This window comes from Rhinichthys klamathensis, unplaced genomic scaffold (assembly GCF_029890125.1).
Source record: "Rhinichthys klamathensis goyatoka isolate OS25496 unplaced genomic scaffold, OSU_Roscu_1.1 h1tg000087l_1, whole genome shotgun sequence".
NCBI lineage: Eukaryota > Metazoa > Chordata > Actinopteri > Cypriniformes > Leuciscidae > Rhinichthys > Rhinichthys klamathensis.
The window spans coordinates 786002-806747 of NW_026606627.1; the positions used below are offsets into that span (position 1 = coordinate 786002).

Here is a 20746-nt window from a genome sequence, read left to right on the forward strand (position 1 = left end):
TTTATGTTTCTCCTTCCTCTCACCCCCTCATGCCTTTGTTTCTCCTCCCTCTCACCCATCATGCCTTTATGTTTCTCCTTCCTCTCACCCCCTCATGCCTTTGTTTCTCCTTCCTCTCACCCATCATGCCTTTATGTTTCTCCTCCCTTTCACCCCCTCATGCCTTTATGTTTCTCCTCCCTCTCATCCCTCATGCCTTTATGTTTCTCCTTCCTCTCACCCCATCAAAATAATACTAAATTAAACAGTACAATTTTCAGTATGTCTTCAGTATGTATATGTGACCCTCGATCACAAAACCAGTCATAAGTAGCATGGTATATATTTGTGGCAATAGCCAACAATATACTGTATGGGTCAAAATAATTTTTTTATTGTATGCCAAAAATCATTTTTGTAAATCTCCTACCGTAAATATATGAAATGTATTTTTTTGTGAGTGGCTGCCTTAACTTCATTTGGACAACTGTAAAGGCGATTTTCTCAATGTTAAGATTTTTTTACACCCTCAGATTCCATATGTTCAAATAGTTGTATCTCGGCCAAATATTGTCCTATCCCTACAAACCAAACATCAATGGAAAGCTTATCTATTTAGCTTCCGGGTGATATGTAAATCTCAATTTCAAAAAATGTACCCATATGACTGGTTTTGTGGTCCAGGGTTCTGTTCTATTCAAGCGTATTCTAGTTCCCCCTGCTTCTCTGACTCGTTCAATCTTGTTTTTGCTCGTCTGTCATGGTGACATATGTTTAGTTGGCATCTGTCCCAGCTCCCATGCGGAGTCGCTCTTGCTCTGGATGCTGCGTTGCCATGGAGAACAGCTTGCAATCACAATAGCACTACCGTAGTGAGCAGGTGATTTCAAAACAGCACTTTCACCGACTGCCCAGGGCCTCATACACACTATGGTAATAGTAGGCAGGAATCGATGCGTTGCATGTTGTGAGGTGCTTGGTCGTATTCAAGATGCTGAGCTTCAGCAGGAGAAAATGAAAGCTAAGATTGTGTTTATGTAAGTTTTTGAGAGAAACCAGTGTCAAGTGTAGTTTTTAAAGGCGTGACGTATTTTTGTAGGCCAAAACGCAGAGTTTGCATTTTAGCATTTCCGGTTCCATCGGCCTAAATTCAATGGGTTTTTGGTTAAATGCCTGAAAGGTCAAGATATTTGTATGTATTATCCTACAACATGAAATACACCAGTAAAACCACCTTGAAGAATGAAAGAGTTAACTTAATGATTGTGATGTTGAAGTCATGTGACCATGGTTTAGTTCGTTCATAGCCTACGTTTAGCTTTTTACTTCTGCTAATTGTATATATAGGCTTCAAACTTCATAAAAGTTTGTGCTCAAGATTATCACGATGAAGAAAAAAAACAAAAACAAACGTAAGAATCAAAAACATGTGTTGGTCACAGAGCTTAGTTTCTGCTATAATCCAAAAGATAATAAAACAAATCCTACTGGTTTGTCGTTGAGGGAACCAGGTGATGCTGACTTCATGGTTGGCCCACAGAAATATGTCATCGCTTGTCATAGAAATGAATTATGCTTGTTGAAACCTTCTAAAATGGTTAAACACAAACAAATAATAGTTAGCTTCATTTGTAATAAAATCCATACTTTAATATTTTTGATGCCAATCTGTAATATCCAAAAGATTGTGCAGTATACTCCGTTATTACAAGTACAAAAACAAATTTGAATCCCAAATCATAATGATAAATTAGAATAAATAGATTTATAAATCTACATTTTCACTTTAATTCACAACCAATAGTAAAGATATTATACATTCCTAAAATGATCTGACTTCCCTTTTCAAAATCATTTCTTGACATGTCCGTGTTTTACAAACGTGAGGGAGCTATATGATTTGTTGGTGAGAATATTTGGCACACCCCAAACACATTATTTGATACTTTTACAGAATAACTTAATTGCACAGAAACGATTTAGACATAAATATAAAATAAAGAATTTTTGGACTATGATGACAACCTCATATATAACTAAATACATTTGAGTACATGAAAAATATATATGGCACAATAATCATGAGAGTAAAAAACAGTCTAGAACACTAAGAGAAAGTGTGCCACAAGAGACAAATACATCAATGCAACAGAAAAACAAAACAATTTTCAATAATGTGTTGACTTTATCAGCTATAAATATTCAACCACCTCACATGCATCTCCACACACACACACACACAAACACACATGCAACTGAAGCATGGCGTGAGTTAAACAGCATCAAATAGCTGAAATAATACAGCCTGGAATACAGTTATAAACTGACTTTTGCATGAATGAATCCAACAGACCATAAGAGAGGATCTTATGAAACCGGTCAAGAACATACGTGGGTCATATTTCACCAAAAAATGAAAAAAGAAATATTTAAATGCATAGTGTATTTTCAAGACAAATTACATTTTGTGGAAAAACATCAACAACAAACAAAAAGTCAAGTTTTTATCTATCTTGATAATTTATGCTCATTTTAATAAGAAAGAAAATGTAAAATAGTAATGGTTTTTGATGTAATACAGAAAACATGACTATTACAGCAATGGGAATATATAAAATAAATCTTAAAGGCCCTAAAAAGGCTTAATTTTCTTTACGCAAAATATAATTTCTTATTTGGAATTGATGGTGAAATGTGACCTGGACTTGTTTTCATACATGCAAACCGGCCTCGGCGCCTGGAGTGTCGTGACCTCATGAGCTCGTGTCGTTCTCCACTCGTGTCCTAGTCATAGACTCGAAATTTAAAGAATCCCTGAACTGAGTCGTGTGTGCGTTGTGTGTCCATACAGCAGAAGTCTCAGCAAACGCAAACGCCCGCGTCACGCCATGGTGTATCCGTAACTCCCACAATGCAGTGCAACCAGCAAACGATCACGCAGGACGTCCTTGCTGGGGTATTCTGGGAGTTTCAGCATGTTAATGCTGGGAGAACAGAGAGATAGGTAAGTGAGAGTCACACTGGTTTCATTGCATGCACTTTTTTTGTATGTGTTATTCTTTGTTCCTGTCCCTGTTGTTCATCATTGTGTTCAGAGCAGAGCCACAGTGCCCTCTAGAGCTGAACAGCACTGTCCTCACGGCTCACCATGTGCTAGAGGTAGGCAGTAGGTTTGATGTGTAGGGCACAGCGGCGATAGTAAACTTCTGGAGACCACTGCCGCCCATCAGGAAAGCAAATCCTCCGTGAGGGACTCTTGAACTGTTAGACGAAAAGAAAAAAGGGGATTATGTTGCTGTTTGAGCCTGGAAAAGCTCCAGTTCTCCTCTATATCAGTGTCAGTGTTTCTGAACTCCTGAAACGCCTCCATTGTAGTCTTGAGTTTCGGGAAGGAATACGTCACAATATTCCTCATTTAAATAATTAATACGCAGAATAAAGGGGCGGGGCCTGGTTGAGTTAGTTAGTAGTGTGTTAAACTGGGGGTTACTTAGATCAGTCTTAAATAGTGTAAATTCATAAATGTTCATGGATTTTTTACTGAATTACTGTATCAGGGATTTACATCATTTGTAATTATATATGTTAGTATTACTATTGTACATAATAAGTGACTTTCCTCACAAAAAAAAGGTATTTGTAGTCTATAAAATATTTTAAGCAAAGGGAAAAAAAAAACTATAGAACTTTTCTTTTTTTATTATTAATTTTCATTATTTTTTTCTGCTATAACAAGGTTTAATTGTTTTGTGGGAGGGAAACAAAACACTAAAATACACTATTTTAACAGGGAATAACTGTAATAGCTAATTTTAACAATACTTCACAGTAATGTCTAGAAAATAACATTTATGTAAAATGAAGGAGATTCTCTAAGATTCTCTATATCAGTGTCAGTGTTTCTGAACTCCTGAAACGCCTCCATTGTAGTCTTGAGTTTCTCCCGGGAACGAACATGTCTCAATATTCCTCATTATAATAATTAATACGCAGAATAAAGGGGCGGGGCCTGGTTGAGTTAGTTAGTAGTGTGTTAAACTGGTGGTTATGGAAAGGGGCGGGACATTTCCCAAACACACTCGAAACGCTCGACCAATCACAACACACTGCTCCAGCCGACCAATCAGAGCACAGTGTGCTTTTCAGAAGGAGGGGCTTCACAGAGACAGGAAGTAAACAGAGCGTTACTGACAGACTGGGAAGAGAGGAGCCGCAACAATGGAGAATATGAGGAAATAATGTGTTTATTGAACATTCAAGCATGAAAACCTGTTCTAGTAGAGCCCAAACACAACATCAAGAACATAAAAAATAAAAATAAATTCTGAAAACATTTAGCATGTAATGGATTTACAAAGCATGCAACCATCCTTAAAACTGTGACACCAAAGAATTCTCCTTCTCCATTTTCTCCCTCTTTTTCTCAGACATTTTTTCTTTTAAGGCAGAAAATTTGGAGAGAGAGAAAAACTTCAAGCTTAGTATCAGGAAGGAACGAAGTCACTATTGTACCCTATAAGTGTCACAAGCTTATAAATGCTTAATAGTTACTCTCTGACAATATTTATACAGCATTCCCTGTTTTAAAAGCCTGAATACAGCTTGAGGAAATATCGATACGCACCTTCCTGTAACAAACTGCAGGAGGAGGACTCTTTCTTCTTGAGTGAGATTTTCAACCACTTCCCAAAACCACTGTAACAGAGACGCATGTAAGTCTGTAACTGTAGTCTGGCTGACACAGGCTGGCCTATAACATCACTGAAACTATAAAACAGCAGATATTTGTGAACTGATACATTTTTATGTATTGTTTTTAATCGCTGCAGCATTAAAAAAAAAGTGTAACAATTAACTTTATTCAGCCATTACTATCGTTGCTATCTCTGACAAGTGCTCTCACTATTAATAAATGTGTATGCTGTGATGTGTAAAAGTTGATAATATTTCTTCCCTGAAGAGAATTATAGTTGTGCTGATGGGATACCTGTATCACAGGCTCCTGCAGGTCATATCCACTAGTGTACTCTGTGTTCCTCTTCCAGTCCATCACATCGATTTCAGGCATGCCTGACAACAGCAGCTCCTACTCACACACACACACACACACACACACACACACGCAATGCCATCAAGCATCCGCAGCAGATAAACACACACAGGCTCTGATTTAGGCATTCCTAACTACTTTTAAAGAAACAGTTCACTCAAAATATTAATATTCTGACAACGAGGGCGGGGCTATAACCTGTCACTCACATGATGTCCACCAATAGCAAACCACAACCATCCAATCAATTCCCCACAGACACAATCAAGCCCCGCCCACATTTGTTCTTGTTCCAGAAGCGTTTCACTCGGATATACGGCACACTAGAGAAGAAAATACCAGCGTAACTTCCCTTTCATGCTGACTTTATCAAAAATATTAACCTAATTTACAGAGATTTTGAAAAATGTATAAACATTTATCAACATATAAAACATTTATCAAAATAAAAGTCAACATGTAAAACCAACCTAGTGAAAACCTGAGCTCCTATAACAGCATATCATTATTTTGTTGTAGTTGTTTACTTACTGTGTTGTGAATTCTTCACACGTCAGATGTTATGTTTCTCTATTTTAGAGACTGTTTAGGATTTTGTAGTGTGTTGTTACGGCAACGGTGTATTCACAACGTCACACACGATAAGCGGCACCTTTTAATCTGAGTTTTGTCCAAACCAGACACGACGGCAATACGCGACGACTCTATTTTAGAAATGTAAAGTATAAAGTATGACAATGATAATCTCGGGTACTGATTTTGTGCTTTATTTAATGTTAAATGAATTTAACGTGAGTTTGAATATCATTTTGCATGACCTTTGCAGCTATATTTAAAGTTACAATAGATAATTTACCTTAGATATTGAAAATAAATTAAAGTAAACAAAACTGTTTAAACTGTAAACTCAGTGTGAACAAACGTGTATTCTTTGACAAAGATTGTTTCAGTCACTCAGTTTGTATTTTTAATTTTTAAATGTAACAATTATTTGGTTACGAGTGCAGTGCACTTGGAGAGACTCCGCCCACACACTCTTCTGATTGGCTGTGGTTTTTGATTGATTTGGTTGTGAGTGCAGTGCGCTTGCAGAGAGACTCCGCCCACACGCTCTTCTGATTGGCTGTGGTTTTTTATTGATTTGGTTACGAGTGCAGTGCGCTTGGAGAGACTCCGCCCACACGCTCTTCTGATTGGCTGTGGTTTTTATTGATTTGGTTACGAGTGCAGTGCGCTTGGAGAGACTCCGCCCACACGCTCTTCTGATTCGCTGTGGTTTTTATTGATTTGGTTACGAGTGCAGTGCGCTTGGAGAGACTCCGCCCACACGCTCTTCTGATTGGCTGTGGTTTTTATTGATTTGGTTACAAGTGCAGTGCGCTTGCAGAGAGACTCCGCCCACACACTCTTCTGATTGGCTGTGGTTTTTATTGATTTGGTTACAAGTGCAGTGCGCTTGCAGAGAGACTCCGCCCACACACTCTTCTGATTGGCTGTGGTTTTTATTGATTTGGTTACAAGTGCAGTGCGCTTGCAGAGAGACTCCGCCCACACACTCTTCTGATTGGCTGTGGTTTTTATTGATTTGTTTACAAGTGCAGTGCGCTTGCAGAGAGACTCCGCCCACACACTCTTCTGATTGGCTGTGGTTTTATTGATTTGGTTACAAGTGCAGTGCGCTTGCAGAGAGACTCCGCCCACACACTCTTCTGATTGGCTGTGGTTTTATTGATTTGTTTACAAGTGCAGTGCGCTTGCAGAGAGACTCCGCCCACACACTCTTCTGATTGGCTGTGGTTTTATTGATTTGGTTACAAGTGCAGTGCGCTTGCAGAGAGACTCCGCCCACACACTCTTCTGATTGGCTGTGGTTTTTTATTGATTTGGTTACGAGTGCAGTGCGCTTGCAAAGAGAGTCCGGCCACACGCTCTTCTGATTGGCTGTGGTTTTTGATTGATTTGGTTGTGAGTGCAGTGCACTTGCAGAGAGACTCCGCCCCCACAGGTTCTTCTGATTGGCTGTGGTTTTTATTGATTTGGTTACAAGTGCAGTGCGCTTGCAGAGAGACTCCGCCCACACGCTCTTCTGATTGGCTGTGGTTTCTTATTGATTTGGTTACGAGTGCAGTGCGCTTGCAGAGACTCCGGCCACACGCTCTTCTGATTGGCTGTGGTTTTTGATTGATTTGGTTGTGAGTGCAGTGCACTTAGAGAGAGACTCCACCCCCACAGGTTCTTCTGATTGGCTGTGTTTTTTATTGATTTGGTTACGAGTGCAGTGCACTTGGAGAGACTCCGCCCACACGCTCTTCTGATTGGCTGTGGTTTTTGATTGATTTGGTTGTGAGTCCAGAGCACTTTGAGAGACTCCTCCCACACGCTCTTCTTATTGGCTGTGGTTTCTGATTGATTTGGTTACGAGTGCAGTGCGCTTGGAGAGACTCCGCCCACATGCTCTTCCGATTGGCTGTGGTTTTTGATTGATTTGGTTGCGAGTGCAGTGCACTTAGGGAGAGACTCCACCCCCACAGGTTCTTCTGATTGGCTGTGGTTTTTATTGATTTGGTTACAAGTGCAGTGCGCTTGCAGAGACTCCGGCCACACGCTCTTCTGATTGGCTGTGGTTTTTGATTGATTTGGTTGTGAGTGCAGTGCACTTAGAGAGAGACTCCACCCACACGCTCTTCTGATTGGCTGTGGTTTTTGATTGATTTGGTTGTGAGTCCAGAGCACTTGGAGAGACTCCTCCCACACGCTCTTCTTATTGGCTGTGGTTTTTGATTGTTTGGTTGTGAGTCCAGAGCACTTGGAGAGACTCCTCCCACACGCTCTTCTTATTGGCTGTGGTTTTTGATTGATTTGGTTGTGAGTCCAGAGCACTTGGAGAGACTCCTCCCACACGCTCTTCTTATTGGCTGTGGTTTTTGATTGATTCGGTTACGAGTGCAGTGCGCTTGGAGAGACTCCGCCCACACGCTCTTCTGAATGGCTGTGGTTTTTAATTGTTTGGTTGTGAGTCCAGAGCACTTGGAGAGACTCCTCCCACACGCTCTTCTTATTGGCTGTGGTTTTTGATTGATTTGGTTGTGAGTCCAGAGCACTTGGAGAGACTCCTCCCACACGCTCTTCTTATTGGCTGTGGTTTTTGATTGATTCGGTTACGAGTGCAGTGCGCTTGGAGAGACTCCGCCCACACGCTCTTCTGAATGGCTGTGGTTTTTAATTGTTTGGTTGTGAGTCCAGAGCACTTGGAGAGACTCCGCCCACACGCTCTTCTGATTGGCTGTGGTTTTTGATTGATTTGGTTGTGAGTCCAGAGCACTTGGAGAGACTCCTCCCACACGCTCTTCTGATTGGCTGTGATTTTTGATTGATTTGGTTGTGAGTCCAGAGCACTTGGAGAGACTCCTCCCACACGCTCTTCTTATTGGCTGTTGTTTTTGATTGATTCGGTTACGAGTGCAGTGCGCTTGGAGAGACTCCGCCCACACGCTCTTCTAAATGGCTGTGGTTTTTAATTGTTTGGTTACGAGTGCAGTGCGCTTGCAGAGAGACTCCGCCCACACGCTCTTCTGATTGGCTATGGTTTCTTATTGATTTGGTTACGAGTGCAGTGCGCTTGGAGAGACTCCGCCCACACGCTCTTCTGATTGGCTGTGGTTTTTGATTGATTTGGTTGCGAGTGCAGTGCACTTAGGGAGAGACTCCACCCCCACACGTTCTTCTGATTGGCTGTGGTTTTTAATTGTTTTGGTTGCAAGTCCAGAGCACTTGGAGAGACTCCGACAACACTCTCTTCTGATTGGCTGTGGTTTTTGATTGATTCGGTTACGAGTGCAGTGCGCTTGGAGAGACTCCGCCCACACGCTCTTCTGAATGGCTGTGGTTTTTAATTGTTTGGTTGTGAGTCCAGAGCACTTGGAGAGACTCCGCCCACACGCTCTTCTGATTGGCTGTGGTTTTTGATTGATTTGGTTGTGAGTCCAGAGCACTTGGAGAGACTCCTCCCACACGCTCTTCTGATTGGCTGTGATTTTTGATTGATTTGGTTGTGAGTCCAGAGCACTTGGAGAGACTCCTCCCACACGCTCTTCTTATTGGCTGTGGTTTTTGATTGATTCGGTTACGAGTGCAGTGCGCTTGCAGAGAGACTCCGCCCACACGCTCTTCTGATTGGCTATGGTTTCTTATTGATTTGGTTACGAGTGCAGTGCGCTTGGAGAGACTCCGCCCACACGCTCTTCTGATTGGCTGTGGTTTTTGATTGATTTGGTTGCGAGTGCAGTGCACTTAGGGAGAGACTCCGCCCACACGCTCTTCTGATTGGCTGTGGTTTTTGATTGATTTGGTTGCGAGTGCAGTGCACTTAGGGAGAGACTCCACCCCCACACGTTCTTCTGATTGGCTGTGGTTTTTAATTGTTTTGGTTGCAAGTCCAGAGCACTTGGAGAGACTCCGACAACACTCTCTTCTGATTGGCTGTGGTTTTTGATTGATTCGGTTACGAGTGCAGTGCGCTTGGAGAGACTCCGCCCACACGCTCTTCTGAATGGCTGTGGTTTTTAATTGTTTGGTTACGAGTGCAGTGCGCTTGCAGAGAGACTCCGCCCACACGCTCTTCTGATTGGCTATGGTTTCTTATTGATTTGGTTACCAGTGCAGTGCGCTTGGAGAGACTCCGCCCACACGCTCTTCTGATTGGCTGTGGTTTTTGATTGATTTGGTTGCGAGTGCAGTGCACTTAGGGAGAGACTCCACCCACACTCTCTTCTGATTGGCTGTGGTTTTTAATTGTTTTGGTTGCAAGTCCAGAGCACTTGGAGAGACTCCGTCCACACTCTCTTCTGATTGGCTGTGGTTTTTTATTTATTTGGTTACGAGTGCAGTGCTCTTGCAGAGAGACTCCGCCCACACGCTCTTCTGATTGGCTGTGCTTTTTAATTGATTTTGTGGTGTCACATCTGAGGTAGACAGACAAATTGCTTGTCGCTGCAATCGCATCGCGTCTGGTTAAGTAACCGTGTGTCTTGATTCCAGTTTACTTGTGCTTTCACAGCAATAGCAGTGCAAATGCAAGTGCTAATATAATGTTTATGTTGTGGATGAATCGTATATATATATACAGGATGTGTTTGAAAGAACTAATTAACCTGCTCATTTAACTGGTGCTCAGCTCTATCGTCTTAATCCATACTACAAAACATACTATGATTTGTTCTTTTCTTCAGTGAGCACAGGAAAGAAAAACAGCAGAGAGAAACTCCAAATGGAAAATGCAACATGAGAATATAAAGAGATCTTTGCATGAGTCTCATGCAGAGATGAGAGGAGGAATCCACTGACCAGCTCATATTCATCAAAGAGCTGTATGAGCGAGGGAAGGATGAAAGTGTGAAAGCCCTGCAGGAAAGCATTGATCTGCGGCTGAATGGCTCGGGTCATCCTGAGCTCCGTCACCAGCTGCACATACTCCTCCTGACACACACAGAAACAGCACAAATCAAACCATCATTCACTTCTTCACAACCACAGAGAGAGCGCTTTGTACTCAGTAGTCTTGGGTGACTAAAAAGAGGGCGAATACCACCAACAAAAAAACTCATGTAAATGATTTAAACTGCTTTTTGAAAACTACAATTCATCTTTTTCTAAAGTACCTTGATTTCATGTGTAAAAGTTTTTAATGAGGGAAATTATTTAAAACATGATGGTTAGAAAGAGACACAACTAGCTTCAAATGTAATGAATACTAAAGGGGTCATCGGATGCCCATTTTCCAAAAGTTGGGATGATTATTTAGGGTCTTCATGTAAAACGACTCCCTTTTTACCTCCTCAAAAACAGCTCTGTTCACAGCGACCTGTTTCAGTGCATGTCTCTTTAAATGATAATGAGCAACTGCTCATTATATGACATATTATATGACATATGAGTGTTAAGGCTTTTTGAGGATAAAAAAAAAAAAAAAAAAAGGAGTGAATGGATTTTTCTCATTGTATGGTGGTTGTGTCCACACACTGCAAACACACACTTATATGCAAACACCATATACAAGTGAATTTTGCATCCGATGACCCCTTTAACTAGCCTGGTAATTGGCTCATCTTACCCCAATGTTCCCTACAGATGATTCCAACGGTTTGATTTAAACATGCCACAAATATGTTTTCAGTAACACTAAAACGGTAACACTACAATAAGGTTCATTAGTAAACATTAGTTAATTAACTACCATGAACTAACAATAAGCAATACATTTGTTACAGTATTTATTAATCTTTGTTAATGTTAGTTAATAAAAATACAGCTGTTCATGTTAGTTCACAGTGCATTAACTAATGTTAATACAACCTTTGATTTTAATAATGTATTAGTAAATGTTGCAATTAATATTAACTAAGATTAATAAATGCTGTAGAAGTATTGTTCATTCTTAGTTTATGTTAACTAAGGTAGTTAACTAATGTTAACTAATGAACCTTATCGTAAAGTGTTACCATTTTAACCAACTGCTATTTTATGCAAATAAATGCTCTAAATGACAAATCAGGATTTGTCTCGACTCACATATAGTTTACTTGACTATAAAAGAGAACTGAGACACTTCTAACCGAAAACAATGACACACCTATATATATATTAGTGCTGTCAAACAATTAAAATATTTAATCGCGATTAATCACATTAATGTCATAGTTAACTTGCGATTAATCGCACATTTTGATCTATTCTAAATGTCTCTTGATTTCTTTTTGTCCCATTATTTTTCTAATTTTAATGCTCTTATCAACATGGAAAAGTGGATCGGCTTGCTTTGTGCAAATGTTTTTTATTGAAAACAACACTGGCATAGACTGTTCAATTTCACACTAACATTCTCACTTGGAGCAAATAATCTCCCACACAGTGTAACACTGTCCATCAATAAAAGGGTGAAAGAAATACTGACGAGGGGGCGGAGAATTTGCATTAGCTGTGTGTGTGTGTGTGTGTGTGTGTGTGCTTGGCCATCATCAAGTGGTGTTTCAGACTGGACGTGCTGTGATGATGATAGCTCAGTTCACAACGACAACACACACAGATCACTTTGGTCTCGTCAATGGAACCATTTGGCAACTTTTTAAAAGTAAACTTTCCATTCAGAATCTTATTGGGATCCATTTCGGCGTCTCGCGCTCGTCATCCACTCAAAACGTAATGTTAACCTACTATTTGTCCAGCTCGCAAGGCCAAACAAGTGTGTGCGGCGTGCCTGTTGTTTTGTTTCCGGTCTAGCTAGATCCGCTTGCGCTTTCAAAACATCCTCGCGCGGCACAAGTTTTTTTTTTTTTTACAGTCTATTACCTTGTTGTCTTGGGTGACCTGAATGGCAGTTCCTCCTGGTTTGAGCGGGAACTCTTCCATGTTTCCGAACACATCCGTCTCCACGGAAAAGGTGAGCTCAAGGCCAAGATCACTGATGTCATTGTCCAGGATCCACTGAAGATTTTTAGCATACTCTGGGTCAATGGACGACACATCCTGATAGCTCACTGGGATGCCTGCGAAGATCACACACAACACATTTTAACACGTGATGCTTGTTTATATGCACATTATTTTCCCACTCTACAAACCGTGAAACTGGCTTAATCAGTTTGTGGCTTATTGGGTACATGATGCATTTGACAATTTCTGATTCTTGTGCTTGTAATCATGCGCAATGACAATGACCATCAGGGTACTAAATGTTTAAGTTACCGGCCAGCCAGAACTTCTACTAGCCCCCTAAAAAAAAAAAAAAAAGATATAAACCAGATTAACTGCATCACAGCTTTTTATATACACTCACCTAAAGGATTATTAGGAACACCATACTAATACTGTGTTTGACCCCCTTTCGCCCACAGGACTGCCGCATACTGGATGTTTTTCCCTTTTCACACCATTCTTTGTAAACCCTAGAAATGGTTGTGCGTGAAAATCCCAGTAACTGAGCAGATTGTGAAATACTCAGACCGGCCCGTCTGGCACCAACAACCATGCCACGCTCAAAATTGCTTAAATCACCTTTCTTTCCCATTCTGACATTCAGTTTGGAGTTCAGGAGATTGTCTTGACCAGGACCACACCCCTAAATGCATTGAAGCAACTGCCATGTGATTGGTTGATTAGATAATTGCATTAATGAGAAATTGAACAGGTGTTCCTAGTAATCCTTTAGGTGAGTGTATATATATACCGTAAAACTTCAAATAGTAGCCCGGGCTTTTCTTTTCCCAAATAGTCGAACTGCACCGGCTTGTATTTGAGACAGGCGTCTATATGAGACAGGCCTTTATAATTTAGTGTTGAGATGTTGTTCATTGAGTGTACAGGCCTAGAGTCTCTAATCTCTAAACATCTCCAAATGCTCCACGTGAAACTGCGGTCTTCCGACCTTTTACTATCGCATCAATTGATTTTGATTAATATGCGCAAGGGAGAGAGAGCAAGACAGCGCTCGTGGTGTTTGAAGACGGGAGAGTGCGCGCGCGCGGCCGGGGCGCTCGCTCTCTCTCTCTCTCTCTCTGCTCGTTATGCGCAGCAGTCATTCTATTCTACATCACTCATCGATCAAAAAAGGCTTTGGAGGGCCAAAAATTTGCTTTGGCGGCCGCCAAAAAGCGGACGATCTGAAGGTTTTAGAAGATTAAATACAACCCGAAACTAAAAAACAGACCCGGGCTCTATTTGAGACCGGCCTTTATTTACCCAAACCTGCAGCCACACCAGGCGTGTAAAAGAGACGGGCGTCTATTTGGGACTCGGCTATTATTTGAAGTTTTACGGTATATATATATATATATATATACACTCACCGGCCACTTTATTAGGTACACCTGTCCAACTGCTCGTTAACACTTAATTTCTAAGCAGCCAATCACATGGCGGCAACTCAGTGCATTTAGGCATGTAGACATGGTCAAGACAATCTCCTGCAGTTCAAACCGAGCATCAGTATGGGGAAGAAAGGTGATTTGAGTGACTTTGAACGTGGCATGATTGTTGGTGCCAGAAGGGCTGGTCTGAGTATTTCAGAAACTGCTAATCTACTGGGATTTTCACGCACAACCATCTCTAGGGTTTACAGAGAATGGTCCGAAAAAGAAAAAACATCCAGTGAGCGGCAGTTCTGTGGGCGGAAATGCCTTGTTGATGCCAGAGGTCAGAGGAGAATGGCCAGACTGGTTCGAGCTGATAGAAGGGCAACAGTGACTGAAATAACCACTCGTTACAACCGAGGTATGCAGCAAAGCATTTGTGAAGCCACAACACGCACAACCTTGAGGCGGATGGGCTACAACAGCAGAAGACCCCACCGGGTACCACTCATCTCCACTACAAATAGGAAAAAGAGGCTACAATTTGCAAGAGCTCACCAAAATTGAACAGTTGAAGACTGGAAAAATGTTGCCTGGTCTGATGAGTCTCGATTTCTGTTGAGACATTCAGATGTTAGAGTCAGAATTTGGCGTAAACAGAATGAGAACATGGAACCATCATGCCTTGTTACCACTGTGCAGGCTGGTGGTGGTGGTGTAATGGTGTGCGGGATGTTTTCCTGGCACACTTTAGGCCCCTTAGTGCCAATTGGGCATCGTTTAAATGCCACGGCCTACCTGAGCATTGTTTCTGACCATGTCCATCCCTTTATGGCCACCATGTACCCCTCCTCTGATGGCTACTTCCACCATGTCACAAAGCTCTAATCATTTCAAATTGGTTTCTTGAACATGACAATGAGTTCACTGTACTAAAATGGCCTCCACAGTCACCAGATCTCAACCCAATAGAGCATCTTTGGGATGTGGTGGAACGGGAGATTCGCATCATGGATGTGCAGCCGACAAATCTGCGGCAACTGTGTGATGCCATCATGTCAATATGGACCAAACTCCCTGAGGAATGCTTCCAGCACCTTGTTGAATCTATGCCACGAAGAATTAAGGCAGTTCTGAAGGCAAAAGGGGGTCCAACCCGTTACTAGCATGGGGTACCTAATAAAGTGGCCGGTGAGTGTATATATATATATATATAATAAAATTGATTTCATACATTCATTTCTTATTCAAACAAAAACCTGTCATCCAGCATCTCCTCCCTTTCTCTTTCATCCTCATCACCATAATTGTGTTTTCGATGGACAGATCAATACAGTACAAAGAACATCTAAAAATGTAGGATGTTGGAAAATAACAATGTCTGTTAATCAAAAGCTTTTTAATCTTCGCTATTGCTTCAGTGCAAATGAACAAGCGCACCGTTATTTGTTGCTTAGTGACGTGTGTGTTCAAGTAAGCCAGATATGTGCAGATCCTGAGCAATACACCATTTTTAATATATCATGAAGACTCACGAGTTGAGTATTTGCGCTAAATCTGCGCAGATTGGGCTTGCACGAACTTCCCCAGCAGAGTAAACATAATAAGTTTAGTAACACGCCAAATTGGCTCGTGATTTGACAGCGTTTCCCGCCACAGTTGATTTTTACCCGAATTTAGCAGGTGTTAATTTCAAACCCTGATGACCATGTATTGAGTTGATTAAAGCGCATCAAGCATGTCTATACAAGTTCATCTGTACACATATGCATGCAAGAACAAGTTCAACAAACAGAGTCAATGTAAATAGAAATGTGCTGACACAGAGTGACTCTGAGAGTGGAGTGTGTTACCCAGTATGTGCTTGTAAAAGGAGCGTGTGAAGTAGATGTTCACCAGCTGTCGATGATAGAGAGCCAGACCCAGGATTTGACCAGCAAATCGGAAGTAGTTCAGATGGTCTGGATTTACAGAGGAATTACTGTTGGGTTGAAACGTGGTACCTGTAAATGAAAAAAAAAAAAATAATCCATGCATACACATGCAAAACACATGTATACATATTTAAACACAACATAGTGTATCTGAGAAGGGAAGGGAATGTTATCTATTTCTGCATAAATCCCAGAGGAGATGATTCTTCTGAAGGCGGATTCCCACTAGCCAATCTCTCTTTGCTGATTTGAAGTCGTTCATTTAAAGTCGTTCATAAAATAAAATAAAATTCTGTATCAAAATGTATAGGCAAGACAAGTAGTTTGTTTAGGCATGGTTTGTAGGGAATTACAAACCTGTACACTTATATTCAAACGCACATAACTATAGAATAAATCCTTAATGCGCATGTGAACGGCATCAGCGTTTATCACAGGTTCGCGTTTAATGTCTGTGTAGAGAGAACGGTGTCGTCTTAGCGGCCCCTAATTTAATAACAAATGATCATTTCGACGGAAGTGAATCAATCAAAAACCAATCTCTGTTACCTTAAATTATATGTTTATCTCTGTAAAGCAGCTTTGAAACAATCTCCATTGCTAAAAGCGCTATATAAATGAGGATGACTTGACTTAAAGACTCTGTGGCACATCTCTCAGCGGGTGATGGTAATGTCCTCAGCGAGTCCCAGCAGAGTTCATGGCCCTCAGATAACATCAAGCTGCCCTTTGACAGGGACCAATGAGCTTTCCCCACACTGAGAGAAGCCTTCTCGGTCTCGTCTGGCTCAGATCACCCCCAGCAAGCAATAGCCGTCATTTCACCGTCTCGGTTAACCATAGACCTGATATAGTCCGGCTATGAGCAACACACTCTTAGCCAAAATAACCTTCAATTTGGTTCCATGTCGTCTTTGCCAGAATAACTTGCGAGATGTGTGATATTCCTTCATGTAAGCACAGTCACAAGGTGTTTGGTTTCATTTCTTCACTCATTTAATTTCTTTGTGATCTAATTGATGACTATAGTCTTTTCTTGGGATATGGTTTAGACGTCTATTGAATTTTCTCTGACAGTCCAAATTGTGCCTTGTTTTAGCCTAGACGTCTGGGCTGTGTTTGGACGCTATTAGACGTCTTTTAAACGCAGAATTGCTTGCTGAGCCAGATCAGCTCCAAACTTTTCCCTCTTCAAGAGCAACATGGTAAACGCAGACTCTTCCATGGTGATTGTTCAATCCAGTGGATTTTCCTGCACTTGTATGTTTATCCACCTTATTTTTAACGTAAGAGCGGGAGTGGACATTTGTACTTCCGGTCTCATCACCTCCAGTTATTTGAGCTGTACAAAAACTGTCTGTCATGCTGCGTGCTATTGCAAACTGTTATTTGTTATATATTTTTAAATGTATTATTGCACACGCTGGTTTGTAGCGCAAATTATTTTTTTCATTTAAAGCATTTAGCTATTCTTCCAGTTATTGAATAATGAAGGCTAATGAATCGGAAAGTCACAAAAAATAGCTTCCACTTTACAAAATGAGGTGGATAGAATGTAAATGTTTTTTTCATTGAAACTAAACATGCACATAGAATTTGTATTGTATTTCTGTAAAAAATCAAATCCATATTACACCCATTCAAAGGGGAACTTTATGAATTGCATCCTTATTTTTTCTTTACAGTTTTTTGTCACTCTATTTCCATATCAACTGATGAGTGTTACAGACAGAAGAGAAGATGTTTCAGAAGAGCAGCTGGACAATATGAAGTTGGCTAGTGGGATCCTGACAGGGGAGACAAACATTTGAACTACACTGCATTTTAGAGATGACGTCATTTACCATCGGCAGATTGTGTAAACAGCGCATAGTCCGGGTTGATGATCTCATTGGACAGAATGTCAAACCACTCTCTGACCACACCCTGACCCTGAAAAAAAAGACAGAATAACGATATTCATGACATCAACCCTAGATCTTATGGAAGCCACAGAAAAAAGAAAAAGAAAAAAAAGGTAATTCTGACTTTTTTTCTCACAATTGCGAGTTTACATTTTGGAATTGCATGATATAAAAAGTAAAAATCGCGAGTTATAAAGTCAGACTTGTGTGATATAAAGTCAGAATTGTGTGATATAAAGTCAGAATTGTGTGATATAAAGTCAGAATTGTGTGATATAAAGTCGGAATTGCGAGTTATAAAGTCAGAATTGTGAGTTTATAAAGTCAGAATTGTGTGATATAAAGTCAGAATTGTGTGATATAAAGTCAGAATTGTGTGATATAAAGTCGGAATTGCGAGATATAAAGTCGGAATTGCGAGATGTAAAGTCGGAATTGCGAGATGTAAAGTCAGAATTGCGAGATGTAAAGTCGGAATTGCGAGATGTAAAGTCGGAATTGCGAGATGTAAAGTCGGAATTGCGTGATATAAAGTCGGAATTGCGAGATGTAAAGTCGGAATTGCGAGATGTAAAGTCGGAATTGTGAGTTTATAAAGTCAGAATTGTGTGTTATAAAGTCGGAATTGTGTGATATAAAGTCAGAATTGTGTGATATAAAGTCGGAATTGTGTGATATAAAGTCGGAATTGCGAGATGTAAAGTCGGAATTGCGAGTTATAAAGTCAGAATTGTGTGATATAAAGTCAAAATTTTGTGATATAAAGTCAGAATTGTGTGATATAAAGTCGGAATTGTGAGTTATAAAGTCAGAATTGTGAGTTATAAAGTCAGAATTGTGTGATATAAAGTCAGAATTGTGTGATATAAAGTCGGAATTGCGAGATGTAAAGTCGGAATTGCGAGATGTAAAGTCAGAATTGCGAGTTATAAAGTCAGAATTGCGAGATGTAAAGTCGGAATTGCGAGATGTAAAGTCGGAATTGTGAGTTTATAAAGTCAGAATTGTGTGTTATAAAGTCAGAATTGTGTGATGTAAAGTCAGAATTGTGTGATGTAAAGTCGGAATTGTGTGATATAAAGTCGGAATTGCGAGATGTAAAGTCGGAATTGCGAGATGTAAAGTCAGAATTGCGAGATGTAAAGTCGGAATTGCGAGATGTAAAGTCGGAATTGTGTGATATAAAGTCGGAATTGCGAGATGTAAAGTCGGAATTGCGAGTTATAAAGTCAGAATTGTGTGATATAAAGTCAAAATTTTGTGATATAAAGTCAGAATTGTGTGATATAAAGTCGGAATTGTGAGTTATAAAGTCAGAATTGTGAGTTATAAAGTCAGAATTGTGTGATATAAAGTCAGAATTGTGTGATATAAAGTCGGAATTGCGAGATGTAAAGTCGGAATTGCGAGATGTAAAGTCAGAATTGCGAGTTATAAAGTCAGAATTGCGAGATGTAAAGTCGGAATTGCGAGATGTAAAGTCGGAATTGTGAGTTTATAAAGTCAGAATTGTGTGTTATAAAGTCAGAATTGTGTGATGTAAAGTCAGAATTGTGTGATGTAAAGTCGGAATTGTGTGATATAAAGTCGGAATTGCGAGATGTAAAGTCGGAATTGCGAGATGTAAAGTCAGAATTGCGAGATGTAAAGTCGGAATTGCGAGATGTAAAGTCGGAATTGCGAGATGTAAAGTCGGAATTGCGTGATATAAAGTCGGAATTGCGAGATGTAAAGTCGGAATTGCGAGATGTAAAGTCGGAATTGTGAGTTTATAAAGTCAGAATTGTGTGTTATAAAGTCGGAATTGTGTGATATAAAGTCAGAATTGTGTGATATAAAGTCGGAATTGTGTGATATAAAGTCGGAATTGCGAGATGTAAAGTCGGAATTGCGAGTTATAAAGTCAGAATTGTGTGATATAAAGTCAAAATTTTGTGATATAAAGTCAGAATTGTGTGATATAAAGTCGGAATTGTGAGTTATAAAGTCAGAATTTTGAGTTATAAAGTCAGAATTGTGTGATATAAAGTCGGAATTGCGAGATGTAAAGTCGGAATTGCGAGATGTAAAGTCAGAATTGCGAGTTATAAAGTCAGAATTGCGAGATGTAAAGTCGGAATTGCGAGATGTAAAGTCGGAATTGTGAGTTTATAAAGTCAGAATTGTGTGTTATAAAGTCAGAATTGTGTGATGTAAAGTCAGAATTGTGTGATGTAAAGTCAGAATTGTGAGTTATAAAGTCAGAATTGTGTGATATAAAGTCAGAATTTTGTGATATAAAGTCAGAATTGTGTGATATAAAGTCGGAATTGCGAGTTATAAAGTCAGAATTGTGAGTTTATAAAGTCAGAATTGTGATATAAAGTCAGAATTGTGTGATATAAAGTCGGAATTGTGTGATATAAAGTCGGAATTGCGAGATGTAAAGTCGGAATTGCGAGATGTAAAGTCGGAATTGTGAGATATAAAGTCAGAATTGTGTGATATAAAGTCAGAATTGTGTGATATAAAGTCGGAATTGTGAGTTATAAAGTCAGAATTGTGAGTTATAAAGTCAGAATTGTGTGATATAAAGTCAGAATTGTGTGATATAAAGTCGGAATTGTGAGTTATAAAGTCAGAATTGTGAGTTATAAAGTCAGAATTGTGTGATATAAAGTCAGAATTGCGAGTTATAAAGTCAGAATTGCGAGATGTAAAGTCGGAATTGCGAGATGTAAAGTCGGAATTGTGAGTTTATAAAGTCAGAATTGTGTGTTATAAAGTCAGAATTGTGTGATGTAAAGTCAGAATTGTGAGTTATAAAGTCAGAATTGTGTGATATAAAGTCAGAATTTTGTGATATAAAGTCAGAATTGTGTGATATAAAGTCGGAATTGCGAGTTATAAAGTCAGAATTGTGAGTTTATAAAGTCAGAATTGTGATATAAAGTCAGAATTGTGTGATATAAAGTCGGAATTGTGTGATATAAAGTCGGAATTGCGAGATGTAAAGTCGGAATTGCGAGATGTAAAGTCGGAATTGTGAGATATAAA

General features: G+C 40.0%; 1 protein-coding gene across 1 annotated transcript in view; it reads right to left on the reverse strand.

The window, feature by feature from the left end:
• Positions 1 to 2778: 2778 nt before the first annotated feature.
• hace1 (HECT domain and ankyrin repeat containing E3 ubiquitin protein ligase 1) overlaps positions 2779 to 20746 on the reverse strand; it is a 53813-nt gene continuing 35845 nt past the window's right edge. Inside the window, exons 17-24 of the mRNA XM_056251627.1 lie at positions 17651 to 17738; positions 15726 to 15875; positions 12374 to 12570; positions 10373 to 10504; positions 4967 to 5065; positions 4604 to 4674; positions 3127 to 3240; positions 2779 to 2963 (exon numbers count right to left, since the gene is read on the reverse strand). Of these exons, the coding sequence (XP_056107602.1) occupies positions 2861 to 2963; positions 3127 to 3240; positions 4604 to 4674; positions 4967 to 5065; positions 10373 to 10504; positions 12374 to 12570; positions 15726 to 15875; positions 17651 to 17738 (954 nt within the window). The 3' untranslated portion in view covers positions 2779 to 2860. The remainder of the gene's footprint in view (positions 2964 to 3126; positions 3241 to 4603; positions 4675 to 4966; positions 5066 to 10372; positions 10505 to 12373; positions 12571 to 15725; positions 15876 to 17650; positions 17739 to 20746) is intronic.